Below are 26,079 nucleotides of genomic sequence, written 5' to 3' on the forward strand. Positions count from 1 at the left end.
GCATTGGAATCTGTTACCTTTGGTCCTTGTTCTCTTTGTCTTTCCACCTGATTTCGATGGCGCTGGTATGTAAGAAGGAATGCTCATTTCCTTCTAATGAGAGTTCAATCGAGGGAACAGGCATTAAAAACTTGTAAGCAAATGAGCATAAATTATTAAAATAGGCACTCGAAAATTATATTATTATTAAAAATTATATATTTTTAAATGCATCTAAATAAACAGGGAACAGAAACGTATCATTAATTTTCTTAGCTGCACGCTTATTGACTTTAATTTTTTTTTAATTCTATTCCATGTTTCTTGCATCGATTTTCAGTTATTTTGGATCTTGATGGTGATGTATGTTGATTAAATTAAATTGATGATGAGAAACTAGCAAAACAAGCGATCATCTTCAGCAGTATACTGTCGAGAAAGTAAAAATAGCGACAGAAAGCGAGGGTAAGCATAAAATGGGGGGCAAGGGCAGTTTCTTTTCCCTTGGTACATAATGCGCGGGCAAAAGTTGCAAAAAGTGGGGGGCAACTGCCCCCACGCCCTCCCCCCTAATCGCCGCCACTGTTTTTAGGGATACACAATATGCACTAAGCCTCAAAGTAGCCTTTATAGCACAGGTTCGAAACAACATGAAATTAATTTTAAAAGCTTAGTTCAAATTAATAACGAAGCAAAAACCCGTGCCCTAATTATGGGGGGACAGGGCTAATGGTCTGAGAATTACACAATTTACTGACAGCTGGTAACTAAGGGAAGGCAGCTAGCTGTTTTTGATCTCAGATATCTGGTATCAGATCTGAAAATATCGATTTATATGGATGGTGGTGGTGCACATTCAAATAAGAAAGCATTGGTGCAAACTTGTATTTTTTTTCGATTACAAGTTCATAGTGGTTCAAGGGGAAAGATTGCTTTGGGTATATGGGCAAATACAGGAAACCCTTCCCTCTTCCGTTAATCTCCGTTTTTTAATTGATTTCAGTGTTGATACGTGCACTTTCGTGTAAAAATGTTATTTCTACAACCCGAGTTTTTGTATTACAAGTACTTTATTCTCATGTTAAAATGATGTGTATGTCTCATAACTTGTGTTCCACTTTCTTACGACTCTTGTGTATCATATAATATATGTGTACAAACTTATGCAATTCCAGGAGTCTTGAACTTTAAAAAATGTCGACTGTATGAATGAGGAAGCAAACAAACGAAAGTTCATACCTATTTATGGATTTAAATTTAAAATCCATAGCAGGTAAACAACCAGTTCGCCACAAAATCTGTCCAAAATTCTCCCGGCTGCATAAAAAAGCACTTCGTCGTTTACAAATGAATTAATATTTACAAGATATAAAATATTGTTACCTGGTATTCATTCTTCATTCTCGGAAGCATGGGTGTTTTTTTCGAGTGTCCCTTCATCAAATTTTCATTCTAGGTATTTGTCAGGTATATTTATATTTTTCTAGAATGTTAAATGAATGGGGAATTAGTAATAAATGCCAGGCGTTTTTAAACATACGTATTTGTGACATTTTAATATTTTAAAATATATTTCACTATATTGTGTACATAGTTCGTAAGTTCATGCTACATAGTTATTTCCATGCACATTTTCAAAATGTAATCTCTGTTTTTTTGTTTGCTCGATAGAAAATGAACCTGATCATAAAAACAGACTTAAGTTAATTGTCAAGAGATAAGTACATAGTAAAGAAGGTACATATAACAGAAGAACTTGAGAATTCAACAGTGAAATGCTTTTCTCATTATTTGAAAACAAAAGAAACCAGAAACGTACACAGCGGCGCCTCTACCGGAAGAAATCGGGTTGTAGGCCATGTTGACCTAGGCCTCGAGTTATTTGCAAGAACCACAGTGTGACGTGGAAATTAATTGGAAAGTGATGTTATACGTGGTCAAATTGTGTTTATGTAGCGCTTTCCAGCATGGTGCACCCGCTGATTACTTTGGCGCCATATTATTTTTTATTATTCATTTGATTGGGTTTTGCGTATAAGCTTGCAAAAGCGACCTTTCATCTGCTAGATTGCTTGAGGCGTAAAGCCATGTCAAACTAAATTTCAAGGTACAGCGTGCATTGCTCATCTAAATAACATAAATTTCAAGGTTAAAAATCCCTGTGCAGCCCATTCGTGTTTATAATGACTGAATGAATATGGATGAAGAAACTTAAGAAGAGGTTGTAATGAAAGCAAGAATACACCCTGAACCTGAACAGAATTTTGTAGTGTTGCCAATTTATGAAAATTCTACTAGTTGACTCTGTTTCTTATGGGGGCTATTCACCGGATGTTTACATTTCTTCTGTGCTTCCTTGGCGCGGGCGGGAACTTTACTTCCGGTTTTCAATAGAATAATATGGAGTTCAAAGGTGTAAAAGCGACAATCATTGTGTGGCTTTTGGTTACAACACAAGGTTGGGCACAAATACATTTTCTCTGGTATCTATACATAGTTTTCAGACAGATCAGATACAGAAAAATCAGTGAATTCAGGCAGTAAAGCGAAAAGACTGGACACAAACACGAGGGAATAGGCTCTATAGTCGACACTACATCACCGGAGTAATTCAAATGAAAATATTTTACGTGTTTCGAAAATCATAATTGTCTAACGCACATGTGTTGACTAGATTTAAAAATTGAAACTGTTTATAATCATCCAGAATTCCAAAAATTATAATTTTTATAATTTAGTGTAATCATTAATCAATGTAAAATTTATTACTAAATTTTTACTAACTTCTAAAGTCTTTTCTTGAACGACACTTGCAAAAGTTAATAATAAAACTCTGTACGATAACTGTCCTTTTCAGTATTGTAACTGTTGTGCTAGATATGCACTCGAACAGGATAAATAAATAATAATAATAATAATAAATTTAGAATAAAATTTGTTTATTTTATTAGTTTACTAATTATTTATTGTATAACATTTATAATAGTTGTAATTATTATTATTATTTCTACTATTGTACTTTTATTACTGGCCTTTACCCCCTACAAAAATTTCTGACGACGCCCTCTCTAAGCTATATGATAAAATTAAAGAGGTTGTGTTTGACTACACGATGTCGAAAATTATACATTTTACTGTTGTAAAATTGAAGTATTTCAATTTATGTAAGCTTTATTTCAACCTGCAGAATCTTAACACCAAACTGTTGGTAGATCAACATTGTCTTCGAAAAGACTACTCCTTTTCCGTAACTCTTCATCCAAAGGATCCTGGAAATTGCCAATCTTTTCTAGGTACCTTTGTTTCTCTATTTCACTGAAAAAATTCAAGTGATCCATTTTGTATACGATCTTTTATAAGAAAATAAGCTCGGTGACGATCTATATTCCACTTGTTTACATTGGAAAATTGCCCAAACCGGAAGTTCTTTCCCCGCCATCTATAATCGAATTGTCTGATCGATTACTTTTTGTTTACTCAGGAATAACCCCCATAGCAACAACTGTCAATTTGCTTCATGAAATGTCACTTCCAGTGTAGTAAAGTTGCTAATATAGCATTTACTTGAGGCATTCAAATTGTCGACCATATTCACTTTTGCAATTTTATAATCGGTTTTGAAGACCGTATGTAAGATTTTATTTTTCCCACAGAAAAGTCAATGAAAGTTTTCTTATATTTCTTATATTACGTCGCTCTTTTGGCTAATCGGGACAAGATGAGTGATGATGTGATGAAGTTGACGAAGTTATAAAGAACACCCATGCCTAGTCCGGGATTCGAACCCGGTATCTCTGGCGTCTGTGTTAACCACTCCACCACGGAGATCGGAAATTGAGGATTTAAATCCAGGTTAACAAATAAATGTCCAGAATGATTGTAAGTGTTGTACGTAGCGACAGAGCACTTTTTCGAGTTGACACACTCTTGCCTTCCCTGTCCTTGGTACACCCAACATTTATCCAAAATATTTTTTCAGTATTTTATGCGGAAAAACAGTCCAGTGCTTCTCTTACAGATGCCCTTGATCATTTGCGACTCTACGTTTTTAATTAATGCATAGAAACGTTTTCAAACCTATTTCGGAATATCCTGAGTAAAGCTGTATGTAATATTCACATAAATGCTTTTGTTTTCCCGTGTTGTTTGTGAGAACAAAAGAGCATGACGCCTCAAACAATTTGTGGGTGTACACTCACACTCATTTCGTGAGAAAGATGTCGCAGCTGACGGTGACAATTGAAAGTAAGAATACGACGAGTTCACATGGTTTTGAATTTCGTGCCGTGCAATCAACATTGAAGAAAACATTTCGTGTTCTGAATCGAGGCCAACTGCTTATCAATTACGGGGCAATTTAGTTGAAAATTCGTATGCTTTATGCTCTTTTCCCTATTAAATTACAGTGCTAAATGTAAGTGCATTAATTTATTCGTTGTCAGTCAAGTTCCTCACCATATGACAATTAAGAAGTTTCCTGGCACGTACAGTGGGATCCATGAGTATTACCGTGCAAATTGTCCATCACCATGTTCTTGCACTTTATTTGACCTAATAAGAGCTTCAAGAATTAAAAGAAAACTCAAAACAAGCTGTTGACAACTTCTGCACCAACGTACATAAAAATCCATCGCTTAAAAACACATAGGATGTAAGAGAAAAATTCATGAAAATAGTTATGGTCAATTTGCATGGTAATACTCATTGATCCCACTGTACAATAGGAAAAATTTGAGGAAGCCAAAACTGTTTAAAATGAGTGGAAAACGATGTAATGAAACACAGAACGTTATCTGTTCCGGTATTAACCATAAAAATTATAAAAATTCAAAATTATTTTGGGATTATTGCTTTTTTTATTGGCAGTACAAGGTTGTGAAAAATTTTCGTTTTAGAAATTGAGAGCAATGTGGCCTACACACACACACACACTCGTATATATGGAAGTTGAACTTTGTACCTCCCGAAATAAAAAACTTCCTGCGCTACTGGCTTCGTCTGAGGTAAATGAAGCGAACACAGAAACAGGTCTACCATGAGACAGGGCAACATATAAGATTGGCATTTGTGTTTCCTTAATTTATGTCACTTTTGGGCTTCCCCGATAGCAGTGCATTTGGTGTATTTTCACTTAAGTTTTGGATAACACATTGTAATGGAGACTCAGAAATGTACGTTGCAATAAAAGTAGTTCATTTGAACAGGATGAGTGACGTTTAGAAGAGTTGAATTCGTTTTCCAGGCACACACGACTGCACTAAACAATCAATGGGACACAAATTCTCAGACCTCGGCCTACTGCAGAAGAATTTTTTTTTTACTTCCAGCAATCGGGGCTCTTCTTTCGCCTCGAGCAATTTCTGCGCCAACAGATGCCAGCACTTGACGTCTGCGTTCAACTCACGTAATTGAATCTGGTCTCTGCATTCACAGGTCCGCAAGAGCTGCTACTATTGCGTCGCGTGACAGTCTCAGAAGAATTCCCATGAGGGAAACAGAACTCTATAGGATGTCTTCCCACGAGATGTAGGTCATACACTCCTCTACAACGTTTCCTCTGCACAGCGCAGTAGAACAATCGACAGCGTTTCTTTTTTCTTATTCGTAAATCTGTCGTCTTGTGTGTTGAACTGAGACTGTAGGTTGAAAGTAATAAAATCAATACTGTTGATTCGGAAGTATCTGCGTGGCAGCAATATAAAAGTAAGTCCAACTATAAAACGTGCTAAGAAATGTGGGGAAAATATACACTGTACTGTAACAAGATGAATGAAGAAATGACTGTCGATTTCCGCTGCCGTAAATTTGCAACTACATAAAAAGTAAGCATTGCTGTTTTAAAATTAGTAAACTATTACATAGGCGGAATTAACTGAATTTTAATGATTCGGTTTCGTTTATAATGATAGATAAACTAAGCAAAATAAATTGAAAGTTTTCTTATGTTTAATTTTCCAAGCAGTTACCAACGCCATGTTTACTACTCATTGTAGCCGCAACACAAAGGTGTAACAACATAAATCAGCCCCGTAGCTAGATATATTGTCGCCCTAGGCAGAATTGTTGTTTGCCCCCACCCCCTGCACTACTGCACCAGCATTTTATGTGCGTCCATCGATATTTTCTTCTGATGGCATGTTTTCTGATTTTTGCATCCGGTTCGTACTTTGCGTATCTGATTAAAAAGAAGTTTAGCATATTAAATGATTGACTGATTTGGTGTTTTAAGCCTACTTCTTGCACAGTAAGGCTAATCGGGACTGGGCCTACAGTTTAAAGTGGGATCCGAACCACCATGTGCCTCCACCGGGTGTCGAACCCGGGACCCTTTGATTACAAAATGACGACGCTACCACTGCGCCATCGGGAGGTCCTTTTAGCATATTTAAGAATATCTCAGTTGTGCTTTAGTGTGTGAAGAACATCTTCAAAAAACATACTATTGCTACTTCTCTGGGAAACATAGAATTCCAGCAGTGTGTTGTCAGAATGTCCTCCTCCGTGGCCTTGCGGTCTAAGGCGCTGTGCTTTGGGCTCCGACTGCGGGACGGCCTGGGTTCGAGTCCGCCTGGGTTCTCGGCCTGTGCATAGGACCGGTGGCAACCCACAATCATGAGGTAATTGGGGAGCTACGAGAGAGGAGCGTAACCCGATCTCGGAAATCTCCTATAACGACTGGGGGTTCGACGTGCTGACCCCACGTCACCCCATTACCGGTCGAAGATCTCCACAGCTATAGGTAGGATTGTGGGAGGGAGACTGGCAGTCGGGAGATAGGCCAAGGCCCTTCAAGGGCTGTCGAGCCACGGGTTATTTCTTGTCAGAATATAAGCCTACAAGTAAAAGAAGAAAGAATAGTTGAGAATAATAATTAAATAATAAAGTGCTCAGTACGTTGTCAGTACACCCTATCCCAGCTAACTGTGGAGCAAGGCGGCGCATAGCGTCAGAGTAGCGGGGGAAATCTATTGGCCAGAGCGAAGCTGTACACGCTGCTGCGAAGGCTGGTAACCGTAGTCGCTTTTCCCTCCTTCACGCAACACCGTTCCCTCTCGCGTGTTCATTGGTTGAGCCGTCTCGCGTCACTACGTGCGCAGAGACTTGTTTTCGTCCGCCTGCTCCACAGTTAGCTGGGACAGAGTATAGAAGAAATTGTAATTTAAAATTATTCAACTGTACTAGAAGAAAGTAACATCGTTATAAATTATGGATTACACATAATTCTACATAAATTTTACAAAATATTTAGAAAATATGGAAACGTTATTTACCGAATTCAATGGGAACATATATTTTCACGTGTTGACCCCCAGACGATATTCATTTGTCTTAAAAAAAGCTTTGAATGACGTCCTAGGCTTCAGCCCCCCCCCCCCGCAGCCTATGTTTGTAAAGTGCGTAGGAGTCATGTACGTGGTGTGTGTCAATGGAGATATATAAAGCTCTCCTGAAATGTATTATTGACTATTTACTTGCTATGTATTGACACCGTGAACGCTTTCAGTACTATCCACTACGTTGCAGTTCTCGATTAAATTTCACTAATTATAATGTGCGAAGGCGTGGTCGACTTTTCACCTCACCACCGAAGTTCCCGGTTCGAATCCCAGCCTGGGCATGGTTGTTCTTTGTGAGTCTCCCTTCATCAATTTAATCTAATCATCAGTCATCTACATCGTTGCGATTAACCAAAGATGTCAGAAAAGCGACTGTAACAAGAATACACTATTTGCATAGAACACCCGCTTCCCTCGAGAGACCGATATGGCATCATATAACGATGTTCTCTTTGATTATGGTGGTCCCAACTATATTGAATACATCTGTTTTCCTTATTGGCTCACGCCGTTTGTTCTTCGCGGTTTCTTCCAGCCTCCGTGGTGGAGTGGTCAACGTAACAGGCTACGAAGCCAGAGGTCCCGGGTTCGAACCTAGGTCCTCCTGTTGATCACCCATCTTCATCGTAGCGATTAACTCGGAGGCATCGAAGCGACGCGATATAACAACTAGACCTCGGATTTTTATGTTCCTGAAACAGGCTCTAAAACCCTTAAATTAGGTTCCAAAAATCCTGAAATAGGTTGCAAAAAGACTTAATTTGGTACAAAATTTCTGAAAAATACTGATTAGATACAATGGTAAATCAAAATTTCACAAGAACCGCAAATATTAATTTTCTAAACAAATTTTCATTTCTTTGTATCATTTTCAAAATTATCTACAAATTATTATAATACTGCAGTTGTGATGTTAAAAAATGTTACTTGTGGATATGAAAAATGAATTACGTATGTAGGGCTATAAGTTGCTGCACAATATCAGGGTGGCTACTGCAAATAACAGTGACGTCAGACATGTTTTGTTTTGTTTAATGCTTTGATAAATATCATATATTTGGAGGGAGGGAAATCGCCAGGAACATGTTTCAAACACGCCAGTCATTGAATTATTTCACCACCAAACTAGTAAATACCTCTGTGAGATATAAAAATCCTGTAAAACCTAAAAAAAATGGTTACATTTAGGCACACAAACCTAAAATAGGTTCTAACAAGCAAAGTAGGTTATTTTAGGCACTATAAAACTTAGTCAGTTCTTTCGTTTTTTTATGAAACGCTGGCATAACTAGTTATTTCTTATTTACCTGCAAAGGAAAAATATAGGTTAAAAACCTAAAATCCGATGTCTACTTATAACACCTCGTTGCACGGGAACAACTAGAGTTGGCAACACTGCGAGGAACATTACGCATGCGCAACACTCAGCCATTCCCGCATTGTGTACTCTTCAAAGCGTTGCATACCAATTTAACGCGTCATTAACTCTAAGACAGATAATTGTTTCGACAATTTGTTTGCCCACCTTGTGTCAGGTGTGTCGGATGTATCGAAGCTTCCACTGGTACCGAACAGATTGCCAGCTCTTAAACAAAAATGAAAAAAGTGCTTTCAGCTGTTTAAACAAATCTGTAACGTCCTGTTTGAACATGCTACTGTAATCCTCTTGAAATAAGTAGATCCAGAGCAAACATTAGAATGTGTTTTAGGATCTTTAACGCCGCTAAAGTATGCACTCAGTTCATAGAGTGGATACCCGTGTGTACAGTTTTAGTAACGGTTTACTTGTTGAAAAATGGCATGAATGCATCAAGAGTTGACGGTTAACATCACGTCAAGAAAGAAATCTATAATATATTTTGTAATTTTGAGACATTTAGAAGAGTTTAAAAAACAAATTGACGAAAAGATGTATGAAATGAATTGATTGATTGATTTGGTGTTTTAAGTCCACTTTATGCACAGTAAGGCTAATCGGGAGTGGACCAACATTTTAAAGTGGCATCCGAACCACTCTGTGCCTCCACCGGGTATCGAACCCGGGACTCATTACAGGTCGAGGTTTGGTTTACGAATTGAAAATAAATGTTAATAAAGAAGCAGTCAATGCCATCTATTGGTTTAACAAGCAATCATTTTTTGCATGACCTTTCTACTAAATATTAATTCAGCCGTTTCAAGATCTGTCCCAGGTGGTGTGCTTAGGAACATATATTTATTTAATTTGATTTAATTTATCTAGCGTGGATTTTCTGCCACTTTTGGCTACTCGCGACGACGAGGATGGGTGATGATATGATAAAATTGATGAGGGACACCCAGGCCGGGATTCGAACTCGGAACCCCTGTCGTCGTAGCGAGCTGTGATAACCACTCCACCACGGAGGTCGTTCGATGACGTAGTAATCGTTGGATCTCGGTTTAGATAACCAATAGTGGCACATAGTGGTTCGGATCCCACTGTATGTACAGTCCCGATTAGCCATTCTGTGCATAAAGTGGCATTACACTTCAACGAGACAAAGGAGCGAGAACGTCTAACTCGCCGAATACTGAATTCACTTTTATGGGCTGTATTAGTTTCTCGACATTAATCATTTCCAATAACATATTAATACATATAACAACACATTAATCATAAGAACACCTTTTGTATTCAAATGTCACTTAGTAAACTTGATTTAAATAAAAACCTCGTAGTTATCTAACAAGAGAAAATTCTGAGAAGCCTGAGTATCACTACCATCTCGCGTCCAGGATTTTCATACAATATCACTACAATAAACAACCGAAAAAAATAGTAACACACGTAGCAATAAATCCGTTCTGTGCCTCCTCAAAAACACAAGGGAACAAGAATAATAATAGGTTCGTAGAAGTGACATCTATCGATTATTTTTTCTAATTCTCTTACCTTAAATATTAGTGAATGCATTTTCTTTTAGTTTATATTCTGCCACCTTTTTCACCATTTGACGTTCATTTCTTAGAAATGTTGGGCCATAAAAAGGTTATGGTCCTGACACAACTCACGGTCTAAACTGATCTGTACATTTTGATGCACAAGTATTGCTCGACAAATTGTCCATGACTCTTGTCATTATTTTTCTCTCTTCTGTCCTACGAGTTGTTTAGGAATGGATTTTTGCATTTTTTGCAGAGGGGGGGGGGGCAAGGTTCCAAACTATGGGCAATGTCAGGTTTCAGTTCTTGAAGCTCTTGTTGGATAAAACAAAGAGAATTATAATGACAATTTGCTTGGCAATATTTATAGATCACTCTCTACTGGAACACGATCAGATTACGTTTTTGCTCACGACGTTCCGAAAAGTAATTGTGCTGTGATTTTTTTAAACAGTTAATAACATAAATTACTCTTGGAAAAATTAAACTTAAAAAAATCTAGAATTACTGTTTTGTGCAAATTTCTGTTACACTTCGACCTAAATCTTACAAAAATTTAAAAAAAAAGTGACCGACGGTTTCACCTATATACTTTGTACTTTTCCCATTTGTTTGTTTAACTTCAGCAGTAAATAACACTTACTTTTAAACCGAGACCAAGGAGTGGCCAGTTTTTCCCTTCAAAGTTCACATCGCACAAAAGAAGTTTTGATAACGAAATGCATAATACAGAAACACGCTCCTGACATATGCATTTTCATGAACTTGATTCATTCAAATCTCTCGTAAACTCTTGCCATCTGGTGGACACAGAAGTAATTACAAGGTCCGCATGTGTGAGTTATGGTGATTCTAATGACAGCAGAAATGTGCCGCGTGTGTTTGCAGTTGACATGGTCGTGTAATTTAGTACAGCGAGTACGTGATGAAGTAGGTGTGTGTTTGTGGAGCGGAGTTGATTCCCCAGCATATGGTCCAAGGGGCAATGAAAGAGGGGAGGGGGTACTGTATTTCAGACAGAAATTGAAGTTGTAGCAAAACGTAATTTCTGGGAGTGTCAGCGTGCAACAGTAACGTAGCCAGGAAAGAAAAATAGGTTGAGGGTGGATACGCACCCAGATAGAGTGAGATTACTTTCGTAACATCTCTGGAAGTTCTACATTTGCAGCTTGGGAGCGAGTCGTAACTTCTGAAGCAACCAATCCACAAGCGAGCCGATGACGTCATCTCAACCCAGCACCTATCGCTATCCATCTTGCTCAGGCTATAGACTGTTGGTAGGCTCACTAACTGGATTCGCGCTGTCAGCTGGAGTTGTTTTGAAAATAATCTGACTACGTACATTTCTTATATCCAGGAGTATCCGACTTTATGTAACTTTTAGTGGAGGGGCGGGGGCAAAATTATCTCACTCATAAATATATATATAGTAAATATTTTTCTGTAAAAAATGCACTGTAGTGTGTTCTTAAATTATTTTTGTGTTTATTGTGTATTTACGTACAAACACATTATTCCCTAAAGCTAAAGTTGCTCGTGCATAGAGCACCGTGCCATGAAGGCACATTAAGAGGATGTGCGAGTAGGGTCCAACACATTCTTGATCTAGGCCATTCTGGAGGTGATGTGACCACGCTTCGTCCGCCTTAACCCCCCCCCCCCCCCGTACCCATTGATTTGAGGCTGGGTGAGCCCCAGAGCCGTTTTCTGCGGGCACAAGGCCGGAAAAATTCCGATCTTAGATCACCCAGCCCGGGAATCGAACCCTGTTATTCCGCGTAGCAGGTATTAAACTCTCTCATCCATTGGGGCAGCTTAAATGTCAGTCTAGGAAAGTCTTTACATTCTGTCTCGAATCTGGAAATGTAGAAGAAAAACTAATAAAGAAAAGTGTAATGAAAACAATCTAGAAACAAGAACATAGTCAGACTCGCTTAGTATGTCTGAATAATGGCCGCGTGCACCAACGCCGATTATTTCGAAGTTCAGATGAACGAGATCAATTTTAATCCACTCTAAATGAACTTGGATTAAAGATTTGCATTGCACCAACGAAAAACGACGTTCACGAGATTCCGTTCAAATGATCCGAGATTAATTTGTAAGGCTATACCTGATTGGTTGGCTAAAACAAATGACAATCAAGAACCCCACAGAGTAGTGTGATGTGTTAAAGTATCAACGTGTAGGAGAAGAAAGTAATTCGGGCCGCAAACTTATCTGAATTTGAGAAATGTACTGATCAACCTTGTCGACGAGTACAAGGATGTAGTAGGGTGTAAAGAAATAATAATCTTAAAAAAGAACTGACGGCGCAAGACAAAAGGATAAGGAGAAAGCATGGAACCTTCTTCTACGGGACTTCAATGCCTTACGAAATGCATTCGCGAGAGAACAGCGTACGCTCACATGGTATGGTACGCTCGCCCGCTCAATAAAGATATTTTATTATTATTATTACTGTATTGTGGTAAGTATTTGAATTTTTCATTTCTTAATTCTTATATATTTATATTGTCGTGTCGTGTAAATAGCCAGTAACATGTATTTTCGTAAATTTATACAATCATATTTCCTCTGTTGTAATTTACCTTGCACATGCATATGTTTTGTGTTCTGGGATAGAAAGTACAGTATTTAGAAACATTTCGACTTTGTGCCACAGAATCACAAATTATTATTATTATTTTGGCAGTTTTTAGTTTACTTTACACATTTCTCGAATTATCGGCATTGTACATCCAACATCTCTAGCGTTTGCACGCCCTCGATATCACTTTCCGCTCTTTTTATATTAAAAAACAAGTGCCTGTAGTCGAAGCGTCAGTATCGTGAACCAGGATCAGACACCAAAACGGTGGCGAATGGCCGATCAGAAGATAAACTCGTTTTGATGTTCCTAGATCGCGATCAAGTGTTGAACCGTCTTGGTGCAATGGAATTTTCCAGTGATCCTTTCCCGATCCGAGTTTAAAATTTGATCTTCGTTCGTGCACACGGCCATAAGTTAAACAATGAAGCAATTTTAATTGAGGCAAAATTTTCATATAATTTGATGAAGTTCTGTCACATCAAGATTTTACAGATGCCCTAAAAAGTTTCTTCAATTACCAGTTTTATCTCATCTGTTGGGGGAGTAAGAAATGACTGCCCGCATCATCACTGATGTGTTAGAATAGTGATAGATGCTTTAGGAATCGAAGAGGCACTTCTCTCAAAATACCAAACCCTGCTTCAGAGTCGGATAGAATCATACTTTTTCTCTATCTTCAGGTCTAGGTCTCTTTTGCAGTACTTTCTTTATAACTTTTAACTCTTATTGCTTGACCATGGCTTTCCTTCAGTGATGTTTGTATCCTATTTTCCAAAACTTCTAATGATATAGTATCATAAATCTTTCTCGTTTGGTCCAACTTCCTGTTTTTCTGCCCATTTGATCGATTCCTATCGGGAAAATGAAGTTTCTTAAAGTTCCGAACGGAAGGATGGACAACTTAAGCTGTACGTCGATACGCTCAACAGATGGAAGCACCTGCGTCTCGCAATGAAATGCGTTCAGATCCGATTCCTACATGAAGAATGAATCTTAAAAAAAGGACAAGATGTGCGTATTCTCGCATGCGAGGGAGGAAGCCTGCGGATATTGAACCACAAGAGACGCAGGGATTTTCTTTTAATATTTTAGGTTTACCCTCGACAAAGACAAAATACAAACGATCCAGCCCGGCTTGGTCGTAACGATCGCAGCGCCTCTACTCGGCTGCAGCTGACAACAGCGCGTTTTGCTCAACTGAGCACGTTTCTTCTTTTTTTTAGGGAGGGGGTTACGTTGCGAGACAGATGTTCGTTTTCGAACATCGGATTTGTCCAATAAACTGCTTTTTTGTTGCGAGTATGAATATTGTACAACGTGAAATTGTTGTTTGCTGTTTTGAAATGTGCGTTTTTGCAGTTTCAAATTCGCAAGAAGCAATAAGCAAATTATTGCTAGATCCTTGTGTGTTTGACCCCTACCCCTCGCCACTTCACTCCGCGATTTGCTCCATGTCTAATCTCATTCGCAGCTGCACATACCAATAATTTCCAGTAGCAAAAATGTTTTGGTGAAGTCCACTTGTACTCATATGGGCTAATCGGGACTGGCACTTTATTTTTTAATGGGATCATAACCTCTAACGTGCCTCCACCGGGAATCGAACCCGGAACTGCAAGGCGATAGTCTTAACCGCATACCTAGTTGCAAAATTTCTGTCATTCAGCCTTCTAACATCATGTTTTTATTCATATTACTAACGGCCAATGTTTTGATGGAGAGACTTTTGATTCACCCTGTAGTTTCTAATTTTGGTTACGTATCGAACAACTATGATCTTTTGCATTTTTATTTTACGTTGCTTTTATGCATCTTTAAGGTAATCGAGACGATGAAGAAGAATTATGATTGCATGTAATAGATGAAGATGCTCATGTCCAGGCCACGACTCAAACCTGTAATTTTATATGGCGTGCTCGGCCACTGTGGTGGCAACGAGGTTCCTTGCGTAGCATCCACAGATGGGTGTTATTACAGCATGTTTTTGAGGTAAAAATCAATGTCAGAAATACTCGAGATCTTTATTACCAAAATTATTGTTCTCGTATTCCCCATTCCAGTGGCGTGACGTGACGTTCTCGAAACTATGTATAAGCAGTCCTAGTAATAACTCATATCATTGACAAATGCCTGCTCAGCAACTTCAACTAACATAACCAGTTCAAAAATTAAGCGTACGTTAGAGGTAGAATGGTATATAGAATTATCCATATTTACCTGAAAATAAAAAGCCGCAGCATGTACTATTTTCACAATCAGCTTAATTCGAGTCACATAAGGACAAGTGTACATTATATGCACACTTCTTTCTTCAAGTAGCGCTTGCACTACCAGTCATGGTAAAAAATAATGGAGATTAATGGAGTTTGTCGTTGCTTTGAAATAATGTTCAGTTTGTCTGTGACACATCTTGCGCTCACGCTAAACGATTCTGCCATCAACAAGTTTTCAATAACACAACTGATAATAATGTTCCTGGGAATGAAGACGTTGCCATTGCCAAGATATTGTTTACACGGCAGGTTACAACCAGGGTTGTTAAAGGTCAATTGAACGTTACAGCCACACACTGCGACGTTCGTTGGCTAGCAGGGGACAGTGACCGCTATCGTATCTGGCTGGAGTGGCAAGTACGTTGCTTACCACGGCGAACGCTAAGCCACGCTGATTAAAATTTGAATACGTTAAATGTAGTAGCATTACACGCAGGATATTATATTATTATTTACTTGCAAGTATACTTACCTACTTCTGCCATATTACCTGTGTGCCCTTTTGTCAACTTGTGTTTTGGCGAAGCCTGCACAGACTACTTACATGTAACGTCATCATTGGTAGGTCATGAATCGCCATGCATTAGCATCATGGTTGCACAATTGTCACCGTATTTCATTTATAAACTTCGTCTACACACTAAATAACTACGTTGAACGCGTGTCAATTATCCGCCTATTCAACACTCATTTGTGACTGCGATATTGATACGTTGCGATCCATACCTACCAATCATGACGTTGTATGTAAACAAAGTTCCTGCACAGGCCTTGTAATAAGAAGGTATTGGCTTTGGACGAATGATTCTTAGATTTTTTTTGAGCGAAAAGAAGTGGAATGGACGCTTCATTAGCTTTTCAGAGTAACGCGATAATTTAAGGCATGAACCGGATGTAGAACACGGTTCACGTTGCTCGCGAACAACTAGTAGAAAGTTGACACAAGTCCAAGTAATTATTTATCGCTGGTGAGCCGTCCATCATTGGTGGAAACGTTCAGAAGCGTAATAGAACATCGCTTTGGGTGATTTATACCTGTTTTCCAACCAACGCGTGCCTGTTCGCCGGTCATGTTAAGTTGGGATGAACTGTCGCTAGGAGGGCTGCTTGTCAATCGTGACGTCGGCTCCTACGCTGGTTTGAACAACCTGCCACGACGAGGCGTCCGTGAGGCATTTGGTATTCAGTTTCCAGGAAATACAGATCTTGCTGTGCTCCTAATTATAGATATGAATTAATTCGAGGGATGTATGTTTTGTTTCACCAGTCATGTTTTGCAGTTTATCAAGGATCATATAAAATATAGAAGTCTCGTCTCGATTTTACACGTGTCTCGGTTTCGTTATACTGATCCATATTGCTGGAGAGACATTCTAGAATTCCGTAAGTTGAGATAGAGCAACAACTAGGGGAACATGTGGCTAATTTCCCCAATTTTTTCGCATATACAATGTTCTTTCTAGCAGTGTTCTTTCTATGTTGAAGAAAGACCTGGACTAGCTCAGTATGACACCTGAGTGGTCCTAGGCTATGGAGGACGGGAGAAGACTAGGATCATTCTTGAAGGAAGCCACGTTGCCATCCCAACGGTAGTTAGGTTGCAAACTTAATAAAAATTCAGGTTGCCAACTCCTAAGAAATCAGGTTGCCAACTTCAGATATCGCCATTATCTTCTCTTTGAAATCAGGTTAATTCACAGTTCCTAATCGATTTTTCTTCAGTACTTTTATTTCTAGACTTCAGGCTTCACAGATAGCCTAGCTTGCCTGAAATATACGCTCCTGCTTTCTAGGTAAGTTCTGTCAATACTTTCACACGGGGAGTATATCTCCCTATAAACCCTCTTACGGACACGGTCGTAACTGTATCCTAAAAAGTTGAAACTAAAGATGGCCAAATCCGAATATCCGAAATATTCAAATGTGTGCATTATTCTGACAGTTTATAGTTTATCCGTTTTACGGCCTCCGCATAGTCTTTTATTCATGTTCATATAATACGTACATATTCTCGGTATACTCTGTAAATGTTTAACGTTTCCCCCCTAAAACAGATCTCTGCATTATTAAGTCCAGTATTTTTCAATGTGGGTCATTTGTGCAAGGATAATATCGAACTCCTATCTGGTAATTATTTCCTTCATTTCAGAAATAATTCTTACCAGAATAACTTACTGAATTTGAAAAACTAAATAGCGATCTGCATACACGGGTTATCTGAACATCCGTTTCATACTGTTATCCGGATTATCCGTTGCACGAAAACAGATATCGGATAATTTGAAATCCAGTTATCCGTTATCCGGATGTTATGGCCGTCAAAAAGCTGTAGCCATCAAAGAACTTGTGATCTCATTTACATGTCATGTGAACTGAATCAGTCTAGCTCAGGGTAAACATATTCACCCCCCCCCCCCCCTACACACACACACACTCGAACCTACATCTTTGGCTTCATTACTCGTACTCTTTGTATCGAAGAGTTGCGGTTCTGGGAAAAGCTAATAATCCTGTATCCAAAACACCCAAGGGGAAACGCAAACTAAATGCGATACGCACGAGAAACGACACACGGAAAATTTCAATCAAGGTCAATTATGTGCTCTTCACGGAAATGTATAGATTACGAGGTGTATTGTTATTGCCTGGGAGAAAGCATCCAAATGCTAATAGGCGAAGACAAGGAAATGGAATCGCCGATCTTCGAATATCCGAGGCGCCTTCATTATCTCCGACGATATTGTGCAGTCTTTTGTTTATGATGTAGGTCAGTGTGAATGTGTGTGCGTTGCGAGGTTGCGCTGCAGGCTTATTCTCAAGCCAGCTGCTCTTCTTTTGTCACCAGAGTCCTTTGTTTCTCTTCTCTTTCGAGCTTTCGGGTGTTTCTTTTGTTTAGATCGCTATTCACATACAAGGGTAAAGAATAACTTTGACCTTTTTTTTTTTAATACAGTTTGGAATTATCATCCGAAAAGGTGGAATGTAACAGGTGGGTCAATCAAGGATGGCGAACGTTTATTGGTTTACCCAAAATGATGCCAACTGGAAATTTTCACTATTTTTTGCAAGAACATGATGCTTATTATTGCTCATTGTTTTCTACTCTATTTAACACAGACTTTCCGCGTGTGCTTCTTTGATTAGAAAATCATTTGAAAGCTGTGATTACAATTCAGTTTATTGGTAATTTAAACCGTCAAAAACGAAGACCGACATTTTTTTCCGACATTCTTGGATGATAACACGAACAGTGTTTTCACACCGGACTTAGCAGAGTAGTGCTTCAAGTTTGTAAAAGCATAGGAGAAAAAATAATTCTGATAAATCTGATTATTACGAACGACAATATTTCAAGAACAAAAAAAAATCACCAAGAAGGAAGCAGTATAATATGCGTCTTCGACTGAAATAAATAAAATTCAGTTGCACAGTTTTGGCATGCAATGCACAGAAACTTCAGTTTCCTGACAAATGCTTTTCCACCAACAGGGAGACTTTTACAAGTGAGAAACGAGGATTTGTAGCGTTACAGAAACTTTCTTAGATCTCCAGGCAATTGGTAAGCGCAAGTCCCAAAATGTGGTTTTGGTATCATCCTTCATTTTTTAAAAAAAACACATAACGAACGCAAAATTCGGAACATGTGACTCAAGTTCATATGAAACAGATCAAACAAATTTTACCTAACTGTAAGTGGCAGTGGCGGCGATTAGGGGAAAGGCAGTAGCCCCCCTCATGAGAAAATAACTGTGCTTGCCCCCTCCCACCTTCTTCAGTTTTGGCCGCCACTGGTAAATAGTGTAATTGATAATTAACATTCTAAAGAGGCAACGGTCAAACTGTGAATTCTTGGGAAATAGATTTGGGTGGAGAAACGTCGGTTTTTCTTATTTTGCGTCGTTTTTCTACCACTTTTGGGTAATTGCAACGATTAGGTGGTCAATGGGGACAGGTGAAAGTGATGATTGGGTTCGATAGTGGTTCGGGTTCCACTTTAAACTGTAAGTCCAGCCACGATTAGTCTTTCTGTTCATAAAACTAACTCAAACAATGAAAGTAATGAGGGAACACCCATTCATAAACAGGGACTCGAACACGGAAAACTCGTCCACCAGTTATTTGTTTGTTTTCTTCTAGACATTGTTAATATTAGTAGTAAAACTATGCTCTTATCTCTACCCCAAGAATATGATTTACTGTGCAAATGCACACACATACTGTACTTATACATTCCTTGTATTAAACTTTAATCAGGAAATAAATGGCATTCTTACAGCACTTAATAGCTACATATAACTCTGAAAATAGGTACAATTACGTACTAACACGTAATTACCCTACAGAAATTGCCAATGTATAAACTTGTCTTGTTTATATGCGAGTATACTATTTTTATTTTTACTTATTTTATCGTTATTTGTGTAACTTTAGTTTATTTTTGTGTTGTTTTAACTTATGTATACCGTATTTCTTAATGTTGTGTGGATTAGTAGTAAAGTGCTGTAAATACGTGAAATCTATAGTTAGAGTTGACGAGCTGTATCTCTGCGGGTGACCTTGACTAATTCGCGCAGATGAATGTCCGTAGATGCTACCTACTCGCCATTGAGTGGTCGATAGCTCTTACAAAGTTAGAGGAGAATGACACCCACTGGGGCTAAGACAGCCGGTAGCTCCTCCCGTTTGTACTGCGCAGCCAGTCATGGTCAAGGTTCACCCGCAAAGATACAACTCGTTCACTCTAGTAAGCATAAAAGATTGAGATTCGACGACACAACACACCAACCATGCTAGCCTGCAGATTCTAGCACCCACATTTTTTTTCATTGAACACTATTATGGCTGATATATTGCTCTTATCTCTGGATTTTGAATAATAAAATCGTCCTTGTTTTGGTAATTTCAGGTCACGGGGCTCGCCGAGGGGACAACACTACACTCCAGAAGAGGAACCGAAATCGTGTTGTGGTGTGGTTGTGACGCAGACTGTTTCTATTCGCTGGTTCATTGTCATGATCGCCTTTGTGGGAATCTGCTGTGCCGTTGTTGGGACTGTTTTAGGTGCTATGAAAGCAACGGGGAGGGAACATCTAACCGTGTCTTTGCTCATGATTGGTAAGTGTGGAAGTTCTACCTATTCTTATAGCTGTACTTATTTTGTTCTATTCTTTCCGATGCTTCGAATCAACTTAACTTTGGCACCAACCGGGGACGGTCAACATAGCAGCCTCCGCAATTAGTGTAACGCAACACCTCATCGTGCGTTAAGTCTCTATACTTGGTGTTTCATGGCAGCCTATGGTGTAACAACACCAAAGTTTGTGCTGAAGAGTACCAATTCCGTATTAAGGCCTCCCTGGACCTATGGACTGCTCCCAAAAACGTCGTTTTCACAAATTCCACTCCTTCCGAAAACTCGCTATGATATTCCAAGTTCTGAACAATTACATCTGTTTAAGAGTTTCTTCTGGAGCATTCAGGTAAATCGTCGGGGGGTTAGCTTTTGCTGTTATCTAGGTATTTAGCGTCGTAAGATATCTGAACAACTTATGATTTTTGTGAGTGTTTCGTTGTTTTAAAATTGCATTTTACATATACATACTATTATTAATAATATAATCAATAATTGAAATAATTCTTGGGGCGAACGATGGAGACGTTTTCTTGGATACCAATCAGCTGATTTTCGGTTGGGCTTTCGAGAACTAACATCACTCTCATCTTCAGGGATTGAAGGCATTGTTCAATCCTTGAAGATGAGAGTGACGTTAGCTCTCGAAAGCCTATCTGGAAATCACCTGGTTGATATCCAGAGAAATCCTTTTCATAATCAATAATCATTATGAACTAATCAATTGTCAATACTATATTTTTTTGAGGATTTTTCAACTCTATGCACCAGACGAACAAATATCTGTTGGGTCTAGAAATGTTTTGGTTTTTGTTAAAGATTTTCAATGGTTTGTACACTGAAATATGTAGTGATTCTCATATTTTGTTATAATTTTCAGTGAGCACAAATCAAGGAGAATTTTTTTAAAATTCCGGCGGTAGTTAGTTTAGAGGTGTATATATTTGGAAAGCTTTCATGAAACCATATATTCTTCCGATCAATTAACATAACACGAAAACACTACTTTTGAGCTAAGTCGAATGTTTTGCCGAAAAAAATAATTACCTGAAGTTTATTTTATCGTCTATCTTTAACCTAACATTTTTAATTTTTTTCGTACAATCAAATTAACGATATCAATTTCTAGGGGGTCAACTTCCCTCACCAGTGGCGACGCTCATGGGTTAAATATTTTTTTTCTACATATGTGTATACTACAAGTTATTTCATGAATCTCGTGAAAAATATTTAAAGAGAAAGGGTTCGTCTTCAACTTAACTAATTGCCCGTGTATCTACTGGACATGCAGGGGAGAATGTCGTACACACACACCATTGCGCAAATTAGTGATTGTTTGCTTGAAATGGCGTGAGATGCACGCTTTGGAAGCGCAGAAAGACGTCTGGAAGGGCCCCTGGTGTTAACGAGAATCGACTCTGAGCTTCCGTTCTTTGCTGACCGTGACATATGTGATGGAAGAGGGTACACTAGGGCTTAAAATGAGATTCCAGTGCGCGCCATTCTTCACGGTGTACTTTCAAAGAACGCAGCGCCATAATAGTTCTCGAAATGGCGTTCCTACTTTTTCCCCCTCGGTCTACAAGACTGATTACGGCGATCGGCCTGGCATCTTTAGGCTGGTGTGAGGATTACAAATTATCCTAGCTTCTTACGGTGCATGTTGCGTTCCGAGAAGAAAGAATGAAATGAGCAGTAGGAGAACGTAATGACATCTCCTTCATGTCTTTATCTGTTCTTTGAAACGAACATCGTGTGGTGTTGCGGAGAATGTAGGCAATAGCGTGTTCAGGGGCGGTTTAAGGGGGGGGTCGTCCCCTTGATTAGCACCAAACTTTTTTTTCTTTCTTTTTGATTACATAAGCGTGGCTATTTGTTTGTTTGAGTGAAGTTTAAAGTCTACTAAGGCTAATCGGGACAGTACCTACAGTTTAAGGTGGGATGCCTCCACCGGTTGCGTGGCCTTTTGTTTTAAAAAGAGTTTGATTTGCTGTTTACAAGAATTAATAGAAGTTGCTCTTTAACATAACAAGTATATTGCAAAATCATGTAGCAATTTAAGCTAAGACTGTTATGTTGATGTCATGTCATTGTGGAGGTATTAAATATGCACGTAACTACAATAAACACGTTCTTTAACAGTAACACTTAAAATATTTCAGAAACAAGGATGTTATTGTTCGTCATTAAAACCAAAAATATATAACATGATCATGTTTCTTAATGAAGGAAGCTTGCAAGTAAAGTGACCAGGGTTGGAAGATTTTTTTTTTGGGGGGGGGGGTTGCAGGGTGGGCGCCAATAATTCATCTCGCATGGGTGAAAATGTTATCTCGAGCCGTTCCTGATTGTAGGAATTCGTGTGGTGAAATGAAAGCCACGTTACAGCTAGGTTTCAAATTCTTAAGAATTAAAGAGTTATTTTATTTCAAGGGTGAATGTCAGGGTACTGCTGATGGAATCATGTCGTCCCTTTAGGGTACATCACAGGGATGCTTACTGGTTGAAAATCAGTGTGAACAAGTTGCAAGACTGTGGTGTCCCACGAAAAGTGTGGGATGTTACATGCCTTTTCAATGGGTTAGTATTTACATGTACAGCAGGGTCAACGAAGTTAGTAATAAGTTATGTTTTATACATCGTATATTGATACACTTGTATGTTGAATTGTATCTTCTGCAAATATGCTGTATAAAGAAACAAACTGCCGGAGTATTAATTGAGGCGAGTGTACTAGAATACAGTTGAAACCATTTTCATCGTATTTTCTTTTCCATGGTAAAGTCGAGTATTTTGCAAAATATAACATCTCTAAATCAGGTTTTCAATGCTTAAGAACAGGATATTGAACAACACTCTTTATCAATTATGAAGTAAGGTGGATTATATAGAGGTGGAAACGTCAGGTATGTTTTTGTTCTCGGAGATTTTCGTGAGGTGTAAGGCGTAAATTTGCGCAAAACTACAGTATCTTTTAAAGATAAGGGTAAGAGAAAATTAGATAGTAAGAGTGATCTTTTTATGTTTATACTCTGTCCAGTACTGCCATCTGTAATTCAGAATGAAACGGTTGTCTTCGCAGTTGAAAACAGAGATTGCAGGTCAGCAAAAAACGGAAATCATTGCAGAGAGAGAAAGAATTGCTGTAGCAAAGAAGGAAGAGCTCTTAACTCCTACACTTAAATTTTTTACGAGCAGCAGGGCATGAAAATCGCGATAAATGGCGCTCTTTTGACTTTAGCATTCAAAGATAAATAAAAAAGAGATATCCAGACGGTACAAGTGGAAAGAGTAAATGAAGAGGAAGAAGAGGAAAGATAAAATAAAAGAGCAACACCAAACGCTATTTCACGAGCACTTAATTCCTCCATTCGCCACCAGTAGCGCTCCGATCGCAAGCCATAACGGAGCAAGATTGTAAAAGCCCAAATGGACGCCAGTAAGAATAGGAGTTTCATGTACAACCAAAAAAGACAAGATCAACAATACGACATGGCGTCCGGGGATGAACAAAGATTGATTTTTCTCGGAAGAGCCCGCGAGACAGTAATCTTACCCCTATTGTTTCAGCGCGAGAGAATTCATGCGAGGTGGTGATGAAAAGAGGGTTCTTGTGCTGCCATCTATGGCCATTTATAAGAATTAGCCTAACAGCCTCGCATTAATGTTAAGGATGATGTATTGTCTCTGGAAAATTTGCTTCTGTGCCTGCTGAAATCAAAGTCATTTTTGTTCATCAGGGAAACAATGTTGAAGTGTCAGGGCAACGCCTCCTGGTTTAGATTAAAGACATATTTTATTTAGCTTTTCAGAGCACCATAAACGATAAAAAGGATTTATTAAAGTATCATTTTTGGATTGTTGTATCGATAGAACACGCACATTGAGATTTTGTGAAGTTGCCTCTCATTCTCATTTATAGAAAGTAAGCAGCAAATACATGCAACTCCTATATCATTCACTTCAACTTGGAAACGAATAAATATGTAATTTCATAAAAATGTCTGCTAGTTATGGCCTCTCTGAGCGCGCTGATATGTCTTAAAGCAGGTAATGATGCGGGTCGTGTGGCATGTAAACGGCATAATGATGAACATGGACGTCACGTGTCGTTTGATCATTACATAAGCACAACACCCTCTCACCCACAAAGCCAACGCATTTAGAAATATTACCCTCGTGGAGGCAGGAAAACCAACCGTGTGGGTTTGAAGTGACGAATTCATTACGAACATTAAAATGGAAAAGCCTCCTTTCTCGAAATCCAATCTCTGAACCTCGAATACTTTTTTTTTTTTTTTTGTCGAAAGGAACTTGATTAAAAATAAAGGCTCCCTTCTCTACAATGCAAGGGAGATTTGTACGTGACACATTTCACGGAATTGCTTATTTCCCGAACAGTCCCTGCCGTGCAAGAGGAGAGGGACCTGCAAAATGGAGCCGGGAGAAATAGCCCCGCTCGCTAGATGGCTCTGCTTTATTGAATATGACATTCGAACGTCCTCGAGATTCTTCTTTGGAATATGTGGTTCCTTTTTATGCCTTGCCTGTGCGAGACGGGATATGAATTTTACTGCACCCTTCTGTACGTTTTCCGATGCAGTTAAATTGGAGTAACTGCGCCATGAAATTTCCGAAAAAAATCTCTTTGGCGCTGAAGACCCGTAAAAAAGGAGTTTGAACAAATGAGCATGTCTCGTCTTTATCTCCTTGGCCTGAAGAATACAAATGTACCATCATAGCTTGACTTTTTTGAACGAACACAGTAAATCTAGACCAACTGCGATTTCACAAAACGTGAAAGTGTGCAATCAGATCTGCCGCCATCTTGAAATATGACACCATCGCATCTCCATATTTTTAAAGCTAAGTATCTGGAGAATCCCTGGACCTATTTTAACTGTATTTTGCTTTAATTGAAGTTAAACACGCGTGCATTTTCATAATTACATTATTTTTAAATTTCTAACTGATTGCTGCAGAAAGCCAGATAACAGCAGAGCAGTCATGGAATTTGATGTACTGATCACGTGTCACTCAATGAAAAGTTTCTTGATTGCACTCGACTCTGAAATTGTTATTCCACCATAGAGTTGATTTCATATTTCTAAATCCGTAGGATGAAATTACAAATATTAATAGCATTCTATCATTTCATCGGAAAACGTGTTGAACATCTTTTTAAAGACGATAATATGCGATGCACAGAGGTCCAAGGTTCGATGTGTTTGTACAGTGGGATCAATGAGTATTTCCGTGCAAATTGTCCGTGACTATTTTCATTAATTTTTCTCTTACATCCTATGTGTTTTTAAGCGATGGATTTTTATGTATGCTGGTGCAGAAGTTGTCAATAGCTTGTTTTGAGTTTTCTTTTAATTCTTGAATCTCTTATTGGGTCAAATAAAGTGCACGAACAAGGTGATGGACAATTTGCACGGTAATACTAATGGATCCCACTGTACCATCATGCATCTCATCTTTTTGATGGACAGAGGTTCTGATACCATTTTAAACTGTAAATTAACCTCGAATCATTTATCTACATCGGTGTCATTATCGCAAGAAGTAGAAAAGCGTCGTTAAAATGTGTGTGTGCATGCGTGTGCGAGAAACATAAGTTACAATGATTAAAGAGTGCTAAACTCAAGTATATCTACGTACAGTGGGATCCACGAGTATTACCGTGCAAATTGTCCATCACCATGTTCGTGCACTTTATTTAACCCAATAAGAGCTTCAAGAATTATAAGACGACTCAAAACAAGCTGTTGACAACTTCTGCACCAGCATACATAAAAATCCGTCGCTTAAAACATTTAGGGTCTAGAAGAAAAATTAATGAAATTAGTCATGGACAAT

At 38.6% G+C, this 26,079-nt stretch overlaps 1 protein-coding gene across 1 annotated transcript in view; it reads left to right on the plus strand.

The window, feature by feature from the left end:
* The window catches only part of LOC145989942 (uncharacterized), a 442,396-nt gene that overhangs the window by 363,445 nt on the left and 52,872 nt on the right, over window positions 1-26,079 (plus strand). The window contains exon 6 of the mRNA XM_083125475.1: window positions 19,993-20,201. Coding sequence (XP_082981601.1) covers window positions 19,993-20,201 — 209 coding nt within the window. The remainder of the gene's footprint in view (window positions 1-19,992; window positions 20,202-26,079) is intronic.

The sequence above is a fragment of the Lepisma saccharinum genome, chromosome 7 (assembly GCF_977018435.1).
Source record: "Lepisma saccharinum chromosome 7, izLepSacc3.1, whole genome shotgun sequence".
Classification (NCBI taxonomy): Eukaryota; Metazoa; Arthropoda; class Insecta; order Zygentoma; family Lepismatidae; genus Lepisma; species Lepisma saccharinum.